At 36.9% G+C, this 17,273-nt stretch overlaps 3 protein-coding genes across 12 annotated transcripts in view; 1 reads left to right on the forward strand and 2 right to left on the reverse strand.

Moving 5' to 3' along the window:
- Positions 1-1,010, forward strand: part of LOC114316932 (WEB family protein At2g38370-like) — a 44,603-nt gene extending 43,593 nt beyond the window's left edge. For all 10 annotated transcript variants that reach the window (XR_014356686.1, XR_014356685.1, XR_014356681.1 and 7 more), the window contains one exon: positions 668-1,010. The gene's annotated coding sequence lies outside the window, so the exon portion shown is untranslated. The remainder of the gene's footprint in view (positions 1-667) is intronic.
- A 1,435-nt stretch (positions 1,011-2,445) lies between these two features.
- On the reverse strand, positions 2,446-3,279 carry LOC114320745 (protein FAR-RED IMPAIRED RESPONSE 1-like). The gene has a single exon (XM_028267809.2). The coding sequence runs from the start codon at positions 3,277-3,279 to the stop codon at positions 2,446-2,448; it is 834 nt and encodes a 277-aa protein (XP_028123610.2).
- A 1,597-nt stretch (positions 3,280-4,876) lies between these two features.
- LOC145813579 (uncharacterized) lies at positions 4,877-11,373 on the reverse strand. Its single transcript, XM_082909178.1, has 3 exons — positions 11,298-11,373; positions 5,774-5,849; positions 4,877-5,345 (listed from the first exon to the last, which is right to left on the reverse strand). Exons 1-3 carry the CDS (start codon positions 11,368-11,370, stop codon positions 5,087-5,089), a joined length of 408 nt encoding a protein of 135 aa, XP_082765304.1. The 5' UTR covers positions 11,371-11,373; the 3' UTR covers positions 4,877-5,086.
- Between the last annotated feature and the right edge of the window lie 5,900 nt (positions 11,374-17,273).

The following is a 17,273-nucleotide window of genomic DNA, read 5'->3' on the forward strand; positions in this document are numbered from 1 at the left end:
GCTTTGGAGGGATTTCGGACATCTTGGGATTGCTCTCAGGACTCACATTTTGACACTAAATTGATGCACATTTTGAATTGGGTTTTTCACAAACCACAAACACTGGTTTCATATATGTATAAAAACTCAAAAGCAGTGTAACTTAACTAACAAGAGTAACTTACTTGGTTTCAGATATGTATATTATTGATGCACATTTTGATATGTATATTATTTGAATTGGAAGAATTGGTTTCAGCTATGTATATTATTGATGCAGTAACTTAACTTAACTGGTTAGTTAAGCAGTGTAACTTATTATTTGAATTGGAAGAATTGGTTTCAGATATGTATATTATTAGTTAAGCAGTGTAACTTAATTGGTTAGTTAAGCAGTGTACCTTAACTAACAAGAGTAACTTAACAAACCACAAACACTGGTTTTAGATATGTATATTATTGATGCATATTTTGACCAGTTCTTTCAATTCAAATAAATGCAACCAACAAGAGTAATTTAACTTATTAACTTAACATCAATCCAGTGTTGTTATTTGTCCCTTTTTGACTTTAACATCAAACCAGCGTTGCTTATTAACTTAACTTGTTAACTTAACTTATTAACTTTACTTAACTTACTACAATAGTTTATTAACCTTCATAACTTGCTATTTGTTCGTTTTTGGAGATGTCAAGTTCAAGTGTCAATGGCAGTAGCTCAGATCGGTTGACATACATCAACAGAAATTGTCGTAGATGTAATAAAAAGGCCATCATTCGAATTTCTGAGACTGGTCGAAACAAGAACAAATTATTCTACTCTTGTAATGATTGTGGTTTTGTTGGATGGTGTTTGCCTATGAATTCAGAATATGGAGGTCGTCATCAAATGCCAAGAGAAGAAGTGCCAATTGTCGGCGAACAAGTTATGACCGAACAACTTAGAGCTATGACGGAACAACAAAGAGAGATGACGGAACAACTTCGAGTTCAAAGTGCAAAGATGCAAAAGCTGATATATATATATATATATATATATATTGTCCGTGTTGCTTGTAATTTGTACCTTAACACTTATGAAGATGTAATAACATAGATATACCGTTATGTAAGTTAGAAGTAGAAGTAGATGTCAATGTACAAGTTCAAGTAGACTGAATACTTTTGTATAATACTGTGATGTTTTAGAGGAAGTTATGTTTTGTTGTGTATTGAAACCTAATTATTGTACCTCTTTTGTGGTGAGTGGAATGGAAAATGACTTGTTCAAACTTGTACACTTTATTTAATACTCATTGAATAGACATTGTTGAATACAAGGAAATTATTGAATATACGTTGTTGAATACAGGGAAACTATTGAATATACATTGTTGAATACGGGGAAACCATTGAATATACATTCTTGAATACAAGGAAACCATTGAATATACATGGTTGAATACAGGGAAATCATTGAATATACATTGTTGAATGCAAAGAAACTATTAAATATACATTATTCATTGCAGGGAAACTATTGAATACACATGGTTGAATACATGGAAACTGTTCAATAAACATTGTTCAATACAAAGAACTGTTAAATAAACATTGTTCATTAATAAATATTGCAACATCTTCATTACATAACAAATAATAATAATAACATAACTTCATTAATAATTAGTACACAACATGTGTTTACAAATCCACATGCTGAATCTCAATAACAAAGTTGTAACATAAGCTACAATCTCAAAAACAAACTGTTGGAATACATAGAAACTAGTCAAACATGTCTGTAATATCCAAGCTTCCCGGTGTGCATGCATTAGAAACCGATGGGGTTAGAGATACAGAACCATAAATCTGAGTTGGAGCACTCATCAAACTTCCCTGTGTGCCACTTATGAAATCCGATGGAGTAAGAGATGTGCCTCCAATACCATGGGCCACCTGTGATAATCCAATTAAAAGTACATGTTAGAAGAATACACTTTGTAAAAGTACATGAAGTCCTCTTTCAAACACGTACATGAAGTCCTCTTTCAATTAAAAGTACATGTTAACAGTACATGAAGTCCTCTTTCGAACACGTACTGGTACATACATACTATTGTATGTGCCAACCATATAAAGATAATACGGTGTATATGTAGTAGCTTTAGCTTGAGCTTGAGCTTGAGCTTCAAATCGAAGCAACTTAGCAGCTTGTATTTTTTTAAGAATAATTAAATATTGAAATTTATGAATTGCTTTTACATACTTGAATGCACTTTGTAAAAAAAAAAATGTTGAATACACAATTTACCTTTGCTTTTGTTTGTTTTTTTGTTGTTGCCTTAAACCGATTCACAATTTGATCTACTTTGGCAACCTTTCGTTTGATAACTGGACGGCCTCTTTGCCGAGCAACTAAAGGACTAATCATTTTCCTACTAGTAGCTCCTTGTGTAGAACCGGTGCGAATCGAATTTTTTTGGATCATGGCAAATTACTCCCATCACCGGATTCTTCTTTCATGACCCTTTCCTTGATTTCATCCAACCCAAGGTCTATAATTTTAGTTTTGCCTTCAGAGTTACCAGCAAGTTGTACAATGGCAATCAATTTTTTGTTCATCCTCTCATAGCTACTTGCATTGAAATCATTCCCAAAGCCAGTGTATGTGGTTTTGATGCATGCGTATTCTCTATCCACATCTTTTCTCCACCGGGGAAAAATACATTTACTTGGCATCTCATTTATGCATCTTCTGACAAGCACATCGAGTAAATGAGCACACATAATGCCTCTAAACTCAAACAACCGACACATGCATTGAACTTCAAATTCAATTGAATTAAAATAGACAACAAAGTCCACATGCTTCATCTTCTCACAAACTACCATCGCTTCTTGGACATTATATGTAGAAATTGATCCCTCCTCTTGCACAAACAACGGTTGACAGTAAACTAATCTCTTCAACTCTCCTTGAATTTCTTTGAATTTTGCATTGGTGTAGGCTTGCTGAAATTGCTTCTCAAAACCATATATAGTTAGGCAATCAAACAATTTGTGTCGTGACTTGAAGTCTACTGTCTTCTCTTTCTCTACCTTATTTCTCAAGGCATTGTCATATTGTTCAACGAAATGCTTCAATGTAGTCTTTGGATTTACATATCCATCAAAAAACGCATTCATACCTTCACTTCGTTGTGTAGTTGACATGCCAGCCCAAAAAATGTCTTTAACATAGACAAGTACCCATCGATGCCGCTCATCATATAGTACCCCCAACCACTCATCATCATAAAGATTGAATGTTGCAAGCATCTCTTCCTATTTACTCTCAAATTCAGCTCTTGTCAAACAGTCATAAACTGCATTTTGCATAGCCCCAACTTTATGGCTTCATACTGAGCATATCCTTTCAACTTCTCCGAAATTTTCTTCATGATATGCCATAAGCACCATTGATGTTGAGCTTGTGGAAAGACAATTTTTATAGCATTTTGCATAGCTCTACACTAATCAATTATGATAGCTTTTGGCGGATGATTTGATATGCAACTTAACCACGACTTGAATAGCCGAACAAATGTGTTAGTGCCTTCACTAGATAACAATCCACAACCAAGCAAAATGGACTGTCCATGGTGATTAACTCCGACAAATGGAGCAAATGGCATGTCATATTTGTTCGTCAAATAAGTTGTGTCAAATGAAACGACATCTCCAAGTGCTTCATAAGTCGCCCGACTTCTTGCATTAGCCCAAAACAAGTTTCTAATGTAAAACTCCTCATCAACATCAATCACATAAAAGAATCTCTCACTATGTGCTTAAATCCTCATAAAATAACTTTGAAGTGATTTGGCATCACCTTCCCCCTCAATCTTCTAGCTCTCTCAATGTAATTTCTTGCATCTCGCTCATCAAATGTCAATGATCTCGTACCCCCCTGCTTCAACAACCATTGAATGAAAGTTCCTAGACACCCCAATCCCTACTTGATCATTAATTTCTAATCTTCTCTTTACAGGAGTAAGAATTTTCTTATTTATTGCAAAATGACATGAGTCAGTGGGAATCAAATCATGATTATGCTTAAGGCTAACTGTGGTTAGTTTATATCTGCCATCCTTTTGTACACTACTTCGTACCCTTACTGTGCAACCAATTTTTGTGGACAAAGATGGCTTCAGAGGGTTGACTTCTGATTTCTTTTTTCTCTCTCCCGCTCGAGAACATTCAATTGCAAAGTTTAGTAATTGCCCATCATCTCTAAAATGTTGTGCTCTATAAGCTATACACTACAAAAAAATTGACTTTTTGCGACGGTAAAATACCGTCGCTAATACTTCTAATGCCGTCGCTAATACTTTTTGCGACGGCAAAATGACTTTTTGCGACGGCAAGAGGGGGTCGCAACTGCAGGGGTTGCAAAAGAGTTTTTGCGACGGTAAGTGCCGTCGCTAATGTTTTGTGACGGCATTTTTTACCTTTTTGCGACGGCACCGTGCAGTCGCTAATAATTTGAAATTTCTTGACTTTTTTGCGACGGCCCTATTTTACCGCGCTAAAAATGTTATTTGAGACGGCAAAAAATACCGTCGTTAATAATCTTTTTTTTAAAAAAAAAAAAACTATTTTTTGCGACGATGTGGTGCCGTCGCAGAAAGTATAAAAAATATGAAATTTTCTATTTTTTGCGACAATGTAATGCCGTCGCAAAAAATATTAAAAAATAATAAAATTTTTATTTTAAATAATAAAATTTCTATTTTTTGTGACAGTATAATGTCGTCGCAAAAAGTAAAACCTATAACAAAATTAATAAAAATATTAAAATTTTCTATTTTTTCCGACGGTGGTGCCGTCTCTCACTCTCTAAGAGCTGATTATTTACATTCCATTCACAAAAACATCATAACAGAAAATAAAAATAAAAATTGATCAAACCATCAAATTCAATATTTTATAAAGAATAATTAAACTGTACATGTTCATAAAAGCATATTTAAATTATAAAATTCACCCAAATCCTAAAAAAAAATAAAATAATAAAATAAAATCTAAAATTCACCATTATTTTCCATTATTTAAAAAGGCCTACAATGAGAACTTTCGCTTTTGGAGATTATAGGGCAGCCCAAATCCAAGCATTCAAAACAAACAATAAGTCTTTCAAAAGGGAAAAATATAAACATGTAGAGGATATTGCATTAGACAAATTGATTTCAACTGCTCCAGTGACGTCTTCCAAGTAGAAATGGCCATCCTCTAACTGAAATATAACGCCCATGACCCATCCTCTAAAGAAGGAAGACAAGAACCTTTTAGATGAACAGCCAGTAGAAACAACAGCAGTGCTTTTCCCGGAAAAACCAACATCAAGTCTGTTGAAAAATGCATAAGCACCAAATCAGTTCCATAGAAAAGGTTTCAGTGTGGACACAATTATGGCTCTACTGTTAACTACCAGGTACATAAAACTTGAAAAAAGGGCAAGGGCTCAGTATGCCTTGCCTTTGGGTTCCAATATTTAACAATATCTCATTCCTACAGTCATGTTTTACGCACTCAAGCGTCATGCAGCTTATTTCACAAATTTCCACTGGGTTACGTAATTAATGTCGATGCTAGTTTATGTAAAGGTTAATTAAAGAATTGACCTCTAAGAGTAATTGAAATGGTGGCTAATAAAAATTGATAGCAAAGACATGAGTTATATAAGAAAATTTTGATAGGGAATATATGAAATGATAGAACCACAGTTATCCCTGCAAGACTACCTAGAACCAACACAAAATAAAAGCTTACGCACTTTGGTTGTGCAGTTGTTCCAACAATTAAATCAGTTTGAGCCCCTCCATTATGTGCATCCTTGGAATTTTCGAGACCTGCAGACAAAAGCCAAATCTAAGTCAAAAAATAAGAAACTTAAGAGCGCAACTTTTTTGGTAGGATGTAGTGTGAATATGTAATATTGATATTGATGTCATCCAATTAAGAAAATTTGTTACAAGTTTTTCATAATCTAGTTCAAGGAATTAGGCAGAGAAGAAATCATGCATTATAGAATAATCAATGAGCAATGAAATGTGTAATAACCCTTCTTTCCCCAACATCCAACATCCAACATCTATAAAGGACTAAGAAATTTGATTGGTGGATTTGTTTAACTGTTATCTGAACTACTTCAGCAGAGGTACCTGGCCAAGTGGTTCATTACTTAAAAATAGTTAGATTCCTATCAGTTCCACCTTACATGTTTTTTAAACTACAACAGGGAAATGTGTTTTAAATAACACACTCATCGCACCTCAATGACTAGTTGATCTGAGAATTTACAAAAACAACTCTCTCCCTTTTAAGTGTTTGCAATCCATGATTTGTTGTTCCTTAATAAACATAATCAGCTAAGCAAAATAGATACTTCCAATTGACATCATTGCATAGAAACTCTGTCTGAACAACTAACCCGTAAATAAACCACCAATCTATAGATCAATTTGGCTCCTTGATCTTACCAGAATCTAGCATGCATTGTGACCAACCCAAAAACCAACAACATCTGGGTATATGATAATGAAATCCAATGTGACTCCGACACAAAGTGTCAGTCATTTAGATCTAGAAGTTTGCACTTTCATAATTGATTTTTGACAGTGAAGCAAACATTAAACCATAATCAACTGCAAGTGAACTCCTAAAATTAGTCTAGTTCCACCCAGCTTCTCTGGTATGGATTACAAGATTGAAGATTCTCAAGGTCAATTTACAGAAGAAGATGAATTAAAAGTGTCAATTAATTAAATACACGTCTCTAAGAGATTTCTCCAACCAACTAACGTAAAGTCAACCATCTTTGCTCTAGCACGCCTCTTAGACATGGTACTTTTTTTTTCAGCAATAAGAAACAAAATGACAATGTATCAACAATTGTATGTCAACTAAACCAACTCAATTACAAATCCCATTATTACTTTTGCCTTCTATGCTATAGTTGGCTCTCTGCTAGACAAAAGGTGGTGTAAAAAGCAGACCATTAACCTCTCTCAAAGTCATAAAGCCCCCAAAGCTGTTTTCAGTCCCACACCACATATATAGACAAGTTTTATAAAAAAGCAGACTATTGACCTCTCTCAAAGTAATAAAGCCCCCAAAGCTATCATAAAGAATTATGGAGACTGTGCTAATGTGTTTTTGAGAGGAAATTTGAACTGGAGTTCACTAACTGTCATGGTTATTTAAGAATATTCATTCATCAATTTTTGATTAATATTCATTCATAGAATCTGGTAAAACACCAGACATAAGCCAACAAATTAGTAAAAACAAGATCAATCACCGAAATCATATCTCTATCTATCTGTATAACTTTAAATTAGCAAAAACATGATGAATCACCTAATAAATCAGCAAATAGATTTCATTTTCATTTTGAAACATTGTTCAAAAATTCATTAAAAGCAGAGAAATAGGTTAGTATAATGTGTCAATAATTTTCTTTTGAAGAGCAGAGTGGCATACCAGTAAATAACTAGCATAGCAAAACCACCTAGAAAAACCACTTAGAAAAACCACCTAAAAAAACCACTTAGAAAAACCAGTAAATCACTAAGAAAAACCACTCCAATGCTGCCCATACACTAGCACAAAACTAAAATAAACCACATTCTTCCAATAAAAGCATCTTCAACTCAATCGATACTATTTGTCGTCCTTTCTTCTTTGTCGTCTTTTTCTCTATCGATACTATTTGTGTAGCAAAAAACTTTTTTCTCTATTTGTGTAGCAAAAATGTTTCAAACTTTTTTTTTTCTCTATCGATACTAGTACTGCTGGTATGAGTAGCAGTACTAGGCAGATCTGCATGGGAAAAACAGATCAAGAAAAAAAACCAGATCATATATATATATATATATATGTAACAGATCAAAAACCCCCTATATACACTCACAGATATATATATATATATGTGTGTGTGTGTATGAAAACCCCCTATATCCGAAATCCCGACACACAAAGAGAGAGAGAGATACCCTTTGAAATCGGCGGTGAGGGAAGATCGCCGGCGAGGGAGGAGTGGCGGTGAGGGGCGAGCAACCGTCAACGTCGTTTGTGAGAGAGAGAGAGAGGGAGGCAGCAGCGGCGGTAAGGGAGGAGGATCGACAGTGAGGTACGAGCGACGGTGAGGGAGGATCGGGGGTGAGGGAGGATCGGCGGTGACGGATGATCGGCGCCGTCGTTGTGTGAAAGAGAGAGACGAAGGCGAAACCCTAGATGGAGAGAGAGAGAGAGAGAGCGAACAGGAGGAGAGGAGACGGCTCTGTTGTGTTTGTGTTGTGTGTGTGTTCTCAAACAAAACCCTACGCACACCCACAAATGTTATAGTTAATGAATTTTTTTTTTCATTTGGTAAAGTTAAAAATTTATTTGTTTTATATTTATTTTAATGAATAAAAAATTATTATTATTTTTTTATTTGGTAAAAGTAGGAATAATATTTTCCATTAAAATAAAGTTAATTTTTTGTGGTCAATGAAAAAGATTTTTTTGTGACCCATTTTTTTTTTTTTTTGTTATTAAAAATCAAGAACTAATATTTGTGGTAGAAGATAGGAAGTGGCAGTAGTGGTGAAAGTGGTGGATAAGAGGTGATAATGGTGGTGGTAGTGATGGTGAAGAAGATAAGTAGTGAAGTTGTGGTAGTAGTAGAGGAGATAGAATAGCAGTGGTAGAGGAGAGGTAATGGTAGTAGTAGTGGTGGTAGTAGAGTGGTAGCGATGATGGTAGTAATGATAGTTATAGAGGTGGAGTGACAACAGTGGTAGTAATGGAATGACATTTGTAGTAGTGGTGAATGTGGTAGAGAAGATAGGTAGTGAAAGAGAGATGAGTGAGAGACAAATAGAGAAGAGAGAGAGAGAGAGAGAGAGAGAGAGAGAGAGAGAGAAAGAGAGACAGACAGACAGACAGACAGAGACAAAGTGATGAGCGAGAGAGAGACAAAGTGGTCGCTAAAAGTGCATTTTCTTGTAGTGGATAACTCAATAAATAAAGAAGAAATGAGGGAGAGAGTGAGCAAGGAGAACACAATGGAGGAGAGAGACAAACAGACAGACAGACACATAGAGAGAAAGAGATAAACAATGGATCAATATTTACACAATAGTGGTAGTAGTGGTAGTGAAGTGGTGACGTTGGCAGTAGTAATGGGTGAGAGAGATAGAGAGAAGAGAGATGAGCGAAAGAGACAAAGAGAGAAGATAGATGAGAGAAGAGATAAATGAATGAGAGACACAGAGAGAGAGAGAGAGAGAGTCAAACAGACAGACAGAGAGAGAAGAGTGATGAATAAGAGAGAGAAAGAAAAGAGAGAGAAGAAGATGAAAAAATGAGTGAAAAGATATAGCCAAAGAGAGAGAGAGACAGAGACAGAAACAGAGAGAAAAAAAAGAGCGAAAATAGATAAATAAGAGAGAGAGACAGACAGAAAGAGATGAGCGAGAGAGTGAGAGAGAAAAAAATAAGAGAGAGAGAAGAGAGACAGAGAGAGAAGATATATGAAAGAGATAGAGAGAAGAGAGATGGACGAGAGACATAGAGAAAAAGAGAGAGATAGACAGACAGATAGAGAAGAGTGATGAGTCAGAGTGAGAAAGAGAAGAGAGACAGAGACAGAGAGAAAGAGAGAGATTGACAGAAAGAGAAGAGTGATGAGAGAGAGAGAAGAGAGACAGAGACACATAGAGAAAATGAGAGAGAGACAAACAGAGAAGAGTGATGAGTAAAAGAGAGAAAGAGAAGAGAGACAGAGAGATAGGAAGATGAAAAAATGGGTGAAAAGAGAAATGTTCAAAAGAGTAAGACGACATTGTTTGTAGTGGATCGATAAATCGAGAAGGAGCTCGATAAATAGAGAAGATGAGAGTAAGAAAGTGAGTAAGGCAAACATAGTGAGGGAGAGATAGACAAATAGACAAGTAGACAGAGAGAGAGAGAAAGAGAAGAGTGATGAGTGAGAGAGAGACAGTGAAAGAGAGAGATAGACAGAAAAAGAGATAGAGAGAGAGATGGAGAGAGGGAGAGATAGAAAAAAAGAGAGAAACAAGAGATGAGCGAGAGATAGACAAAAAAAAGAGAGAAATAGAGCGAAAAAAGATGAGTGAGAGAGAGACACAGAAAAAGAGAGAGACAGAGAGAGAAGAGAAATGAGCGAGAGAGATAGAAAGATAAGAGAGAGAGAGAGAGAGAGAAAAGAAATGAGAGAGATAGAGAGAAGAGAGATGAGCGAGAGAGATAGAGAGAGAAAATAGATGCGAGAGATAGAGAGAAGAGAGATAGGCGAGAGACATAGAGAGAAAATGAGAGAGAGAAACAAACAGACAGAGAAAGAAGAGTGATGAGTGAAAGAGATAAAGAGAAGAGAGAGAGAGATAGAGACAGAGAGACAGGAAGATGAAAAAATGAATGAAAAGAGAAATGTTATATCAAAAGAGTAAGACGACATTGTTTTTTTAAATTTTTTTTGCGATAGAAAAATACCGTTGAATTTATTCAAACCATTTTGTGACTGTATATATATGAAGCTGTCTCAAAACCACAATCACTATGCTAGGTTAGAGTTTTCCAAAAACTCTTTTGAGAAAATTATACTTTCTTGTTTCCGTGTTATATTGTTTTTACTGAATTTTTTTAATATTTAAAGTATTTTTTGTAATTTTTAGACACACCTAACATAAATACACCTAAAAATTAAAAAAATTGTAAAAAATATTTTTAAAATTCACTAAATACCAAAAATACAATAATTCAATACATTTTTTTTTGTATTTTTATGTATTTATTAATTTTTAAAAAAAAAAATTCATAATTTTTTTTTTTAGATACATCTAAGTAAGGTGCATCTTAAAAAAATATTTAAAATTTTAAAAATATTCACTAAAAAAAAAAAACACAAAAGTCACTTTTTGCGATGGCAGAAAATGCCGTCTCAAAAAAGCAGAGTATTTGCGACGGCACAATTTGCCGTCTCAAAAATGACAGTATTTGCGACGGTATTTTCTGCCGTCGCAAATACTCTCATTTTTTGAGACGGCAAATTGTGCCGTCGCAAATACTCTGCTTTTTTGAGACGGCATTTTCTGCCGTCGCAAATACTCTACTTTTTTGAGATGGCATTTTCTGCCGTCGCAAAAAGTGACTTTTTGAGACGGCAAGTGTGCCGTCGCAAATAGTTCCGTCTCATAAACCCACTTTTCTTGTAGTGATAGAAAATCCGACATGCTTGGCCTATTTGCCATAAAATGTGTACACCTCTTCCCTTGAGCTAAAACACATACCCTTCTTAGGTTTTTCAACTTCTTCGCTCTCATTTATTGAAGGATTGTCACCAACATTTGAATCAACCTCCATTCTTCTACTCTGCGTAATCAAATAACAATTAAACAAATATCAATTCCCTAACAATACCCAAACAAAATATTGATTTGATCAAAATGACAAATTTCATAATTTCAGGTTAAACAACCTCCTTCAAAATGACAAATTTCATATTTTAGATTACTCATATATATATATGGAACTGATTTTTACAAACATTAAAATCCCGCAAAATTGGACAACTTTAGATAACCATCTTCTATCAGTAATAACTTCAAAATATCAATCCACACGAGATTAGCAACATGTCTAAAATCACCATCACTATTTTTGTAAAATCTTCTTGGACCATTCAAGAATTTATTGATATTTCTTTTGAGCTTTGATAGGCTACGAGGTATGAATCCTAGCATCCAATCCACTGTAATCCCAGCTACACCTAAGACATCCATCAGAATTACTTATTGTGTCTGCTAAATTCCAAGTTTATAAGTTCATTACAAATCAAAACAGAGTAATAAAGATCCTCACAGTGGGAAGATGGAATGTCCAAAACGACAAATTTCATATTAGGGGAGTTAATGAGTCAAAAATAAACTTCACAAATGGAACTGATTTTCAGAAATCACTTCTATACATATAATCTAAAACTGATTTCGGCATCTATGAGAACTCCATATATGAGAATTAAAGTGATTTCAGAATATATGTACAAACTCATTTCAAAGTGATTTCAAAATATATATACAAACTCATTTCAAAGTGATTTTAGAATATTTGAGAATTAAAGTGAGAATATATATATACAAACTCATTTTAAACTCCATATCAGAATATATACAGACTCCATATATACAAACTCCATAGATGAGAATTAGCATATGTGAAGGCCATATGTGAACTTCATATATTCAAATTTCAGATTAGTCATATGTGAAGCCCTATTCAAATTTCAGATTTGTTTATTAATTTTATATGAAACTGATTTTTTATAGGAAGTTAATGAAATTGATTTTTTACCTCATAAACCACCGATCCAGATTACATACGAGACAGAGACACAGCCGAAGATAGAGAGCGACAGCGCAGCTGTAGACAGACGAGGGAGACACAGACACGCAGCTGAAGATTGATAAGAGTGACGAGCAGAGATACAGCCAAAGATACAGAGCAACAGAAAGAAGACAGCCAGAGACAGACAGAGGACAGCCAGAGTTCCCGGCGAGCTATGGCCGTCGTCGACGGCGGAGAGCTACAATGGAGGAGGAGGATGGCCGCGACAGATGGGGACAGACGAAAGAAGATGGCGGAGACAGGTTTGGGAAGTTCCCGTTATATCTTTTGTTTTTGTTTTTCTTTCTTTTTTTTTTTTTTCCTCATAGCACAACAGCGTATACACCCATACTCCACATCAGCTGCTACCTCATCTGCCATGTCACTAGGGGTCACTGGGGGTCAACTTTTGCTGGGGGTCTGTAGCGGAATTGAAAAAAAAAAAAAAATAGAAGAGACAACCATCACATCAAGGGGAGCTGCCTTATTAGCGCTCCCCCTAATACTTCCTTTTTAGTGCTTCCAAACATTAATCAATTGGATAAATTTCACGTTCCTTTCTTAGTTGTTCTGTGGTATCATTTTACCAACTAATTAAAAAAATAATATTATATTTACTGAATTTTAGTTCGTTTAAATTTGAGCATATTCCGTCATTCGATCGATTATTTAAGAATAAGGCCTCGTTTGAAAATATATTATTTTAATAATTTTTTTAATTTTTACAAAAAGATGTGTAAAAAAGTAGATAGAGTGATGTGACAATTTATTATAACTTTTTGACTTTTTAGCTAAAATAGAAGGTTACCAAACAAGACTTAAGAATAACAGTCGCAATTGATAAAAATGACAATCACAATTGATAAGAATTGCACTGATCATCCAGACGGCCGTCCAGCTTACAAAATTCCTACAATTCGGATGAACTTCAATTCGATATATCAATCATTTTTTTAAATTAAAAATTATAATACTTTATTTGTCAATTTTTTTTTGAAAAATTTAAACTTTAATGATGAAAATACGTTTTAAACTATTGGGGCAATTTACACTTTTTCCTCTTAAGCTATCATTCAATATGTGGGGACATATTCGTTGTGAGGACATATTTTATGTATAACAGTACGTGGCCAAGGTGACGCTGAAGTGTCAGCCGAGATGCTACGTGACCTGGTCATGCACTGAGGTAATCTCGGATAGGCCAAGGTTATCTGCGGAGATATCGGAATCTGAGATAAGCGAATAAGAGACAAGAGTCCTAGAACAGGGAAGGATCTCAGTCTGGATAAAGATAAAGCTCTCAGAGAGTTTATCCCTATCTAACTGAGAGTTCAGAATGAGCATTGAGCATGAGTCCACTAAAGTGAGGCTTTTACAAGGATCAGGTTAGTGCTGGCTATATAAGTAGGGCACCTCCGTAGGCCTAAGCTATGCTTTCATGTGTGACATACTGTGAGCAGTAAGTTCTTTCTTGTGAGTTTAAGCACAATTTACTCTCTTTGAGAGATATTTGATTACTGACTTGAGCGTCGAAGTGTCCTCGGGTGGACGAACTATCATCGGATTCTTATCTTTCTATGACAGGTTGTTCGGGCTTAATCTATTTTGTCGATGCTCTCCAGCTGAGTTTCCCGTTTGGTTATATGGTCAAAAATAAACACCCATAATTTGGCACTGTCTGTAGGAACGTAAAGAGAATAGATGGCCAAAGACGGACAGAAAGAGAAGATTGGGGACGACATCCTTAGTGAAAGTGGTAAACATGCTGATCCTAACATGGAGGAGGAAAACCCTAATGAAGGACCATGAGATTAAAATCTCGGGGAGAAAGACATCGGCCAAGAGGGAGACCCACCGAAAAAAGTAGGCCGAGACGAGTACTACAACGAAAACGACCTCTAGGTATGGAAAGATAGATGCCCGAAGAGGGACGACGAGATGAAGGGAATAACAAACAAGTTGGCATATCTACAATTGGTTGTCAACATTGAAGGACACGCCGATTCCAGCGGCCAAAAACAATGCCCAGAAAGGGGGGCAGAAAGTAACCCCAGTAGTTCGCCAGCATAACAAGGTGAGGGAACGCTCACATCAGCCTTCACAGGACGCCGAGCGAGTAGAGCCAATGAGAGAGGAGTCTTATAGGACGTCTCGTACCAAAGGAACTTATGTCAAGGAGCATCAGCATGTTCAAGGAAAGGAACTTTGTTTTGACACGGTGAATGAAGAGAAGTCCAAGAGGACTCATAACGACACCAGGAGCAGCGCACCAAAAAGGCTGAAATCCGTTGACAGCCAAGCTCCTAGTCAGACTAAGGAGGATTTGAGGGACTACCTCTAAAGGAAGCGGCAGAATGATGAGGTCACATGTCTCGTCAAGCCGAGAACACAGTTCTCGGTGGAGTTGGATAAGTTTGAGGCCCCAAAAAGATTACATATGCCGAGGTTCCAAATATATGACGGTAAGTCTGATCTGAACTTTCATGTCGGCTTATATTTGAATTTAATGGCACTGTATACCTGGAACGGACTGTTGCTTTGCAAGGTGTTTCCCTCATCCTTTGGAAAAATCGCATCAGATTGGTTTTACAAGTTGTCGAAAGGAACTGTGATGAGTTGGGAAGGCCTGGCCGAGATGCTTGTGGCTAGGTTTGTTACAAATAAATTGTAACCGTTGAGGGTAAATTCCTTGATGGCTTTGAAAATTGGCGAGGGTGAAAGCCTCAGGGCTTATGCCAAAAGGTATTATGAGGTGTTCAACCAAATACCAGGATGTAACTAAGAGTTGGCGGTCGTGTCTTTTAAGAACAGCCTGGAGGATGATTGCATGCTTTAGAAGTCATTGGCAAAGATTTTGCCAAAGAGTATGAAGGAGCTCATGACAAGGATTGAGAAATATGCTAGAGTAGAAGAAGATAAGCCAGGAATGAAGGTGCTAAGGCAGGAGAAGAGGAACGGCTTGCCGAAGCGAGGCCGAGGTAATACAAGTTTTAACAGACATGAAATAGGGTTAAGAACTGCACAGGCAGTCACCACTGTGTTTAGGATCCCGGTTTATAAAGTTCTGGAAAAGATCAAGAACCAGCCTTATTATAGAGCACCAAAGAAGATTCCTAGAGAATTTATGAGAAGAAGCCTTGAGAAGCACTGTGCTTGCTACAATGATGATGAGCACCTAACTCAGGGGTGCAGAGCCCTGAAGACGCACTTGGAAGACCTGGTTAGACAAGGTCCCTTGAAGGACCTAGTAGACTAAGAAAGAACGAGGGAAAGGCATGTAAGGCTACCCCAGTCACTAGCAGCACCACCTCCAGCAGCATCACAACAGCAAGCAGACGGACCTAGAGTGATCAATGAGATTCACTCAAAGGTCAATGAGAACGAGGTGCGTGGGCAGACTCAGAGGGGAAGGCACTTATAGGATGTGTGTCAAATCCAACAAAAGAGACCTAGGACAAACGAGTACTAAGGACCAATGGTGTCTTTTACTAAAGCAGACCTAGACATGGTGCAACATCCATACAACGTTGCTCTGGTAATAACATTCAAAATTAAAGAATGCCAGGTAAGGCGCATTCTGATTGACCAAGACAACTCTTGTGACATCATGTACGTCAGATGTTGCAAGGAGCTCGGCCTTCATCGAGATGATTTGGAGCAGTCCAACAGCCTAACAGTTGAGTTCAATAGAAAACCGACATGGCCCCTAGGAGCAATAAATTTGGAGGTGCAGGCAGGCACCAAGAAAGTAAGCACAAAGTTCACAGTAATTGACACCCCCTCCCCTTATAATGTTATCTTGGGGAGGCCATTGTTGCATGTAATAAGGGTTGTTCCCTCAACATTACACCAGCTGTTGTGGTTCTCAACAAAGCATGGAATTGAGGAGGTCAGAGGAGATCAAGTGCAAGCAAAAAATTGCTCCATGGCAACAATGAAATCCACTTGCAATGTGCGAGAGGCAGAAATAGTAGAAATTGAAGATGAGGACATGGAGGTCCTGGATGACGTCAGCAAAGAACCGACCGACAAATGCGAGGAAGCTTTGAAGAAAATTCTGGTCCAATAAGGGGATGAAGAGTGCTTCTTTCTTCTTGGCTCAGGCTTGGTCGAGGAAGAGGAAAGGGAATTAGAAGCATTCTTGTAAGCAAACATAGAGGTGTTTGCCTGGACGCCGTACGAGATGCCTGGCATTGATCCTGAGGTCACTTGCCATAGACTAAATGTAGACAGGTCGGCTAAACTTGTCATTCAACGAGCAAGGAAGCTGACATTGGTTCATGTGGAGGCAGTAGATGAGGAAGTGGACAAATTATTGGAAACCAGAGCCATTCGGGAGGTAAAATATCCAACTTGGTTGTCAAACACAGTTGTTGTGAAAAAGAAGAATGAGATGTGGAGGGTCTGCGTGGACTTCACCAGCCTGAATAAGACTTATCCCAAAGACAGTTTCCCATTGCCCAAGATTGATCAATTAGTAGATGCCACTTTAGGGCATGAAAGGATGAGCTTCTTGGATGCTTACAGGAGATACCACCAAATAGCAATGTATCCCCCTGATGAGGAGAATGCTGCATTTATCACCTTGAAAGGACTGTATTGCTAAAGGGTGATGCCTTTCGGGTTGAAAAATGCAGGAGCAACCTACCAGAGGTTGGTGACCAAGATGTTTAGACATCTGATTAGCAAAACAGTGGAAGTATACATTCATGACATGGTCGTGAAGACCAAAGAAACTGTGAATCACCTGGCCGACTTAAAGGCAGTTTTTAATATTCTTAGAACATATTAGCTCCGACTCAATGTTTCGAAATGCGCATTTGGAGTTGAGTTTGGTAAGTTCCTGGGATACTTGGTTACTGGAAGGGGCATTGAGGCAAGCC

Source organism: Camellia sinensis, chromosome 15, assembly GCF_055761805.1.
Source record: "Camellia sinensis isolate YWXY chromosome 15, ASM5576180v1, whole genome shotgun sequence".
Classification (NCBI taxonomy): Eukaryota; Viridiplantae; Streptophyta; class Magnoliopsida; order Ericales; family Theaceae; genus Camellia; species Camellia sinensis.

Coding starts and splice junctions, on each gene's coding strand:
- LOC114320745 (XM_028267809.2), bottom strand. CDS start 3,279: ATGCTTGCAACATTCAATCTTTATGATGATGAGTGGTTGGGGGTACTA.
- LOC145813579 (XM_082909178.1), bottom strand. CDS start 11,370: ATGGAGGTTGATTCAAATGTTGGTGACAATCCTTCAATAAATGAGAGC. Junction 5,850..11,297: donor AGTTGAAAAACCTAAGAAGG/GTATGTGTTTTA, acceptor TTTTGTCTGCAG/GTCTCGAAAATTCCAAGGAT. Junction 5,346..5,773: donor GGAACAACTGCACAACCAAA/GTGCGTAAGCTT, acceptor ATTTTTCAACAG/ACTTGATGTTGGTTTTTCCG.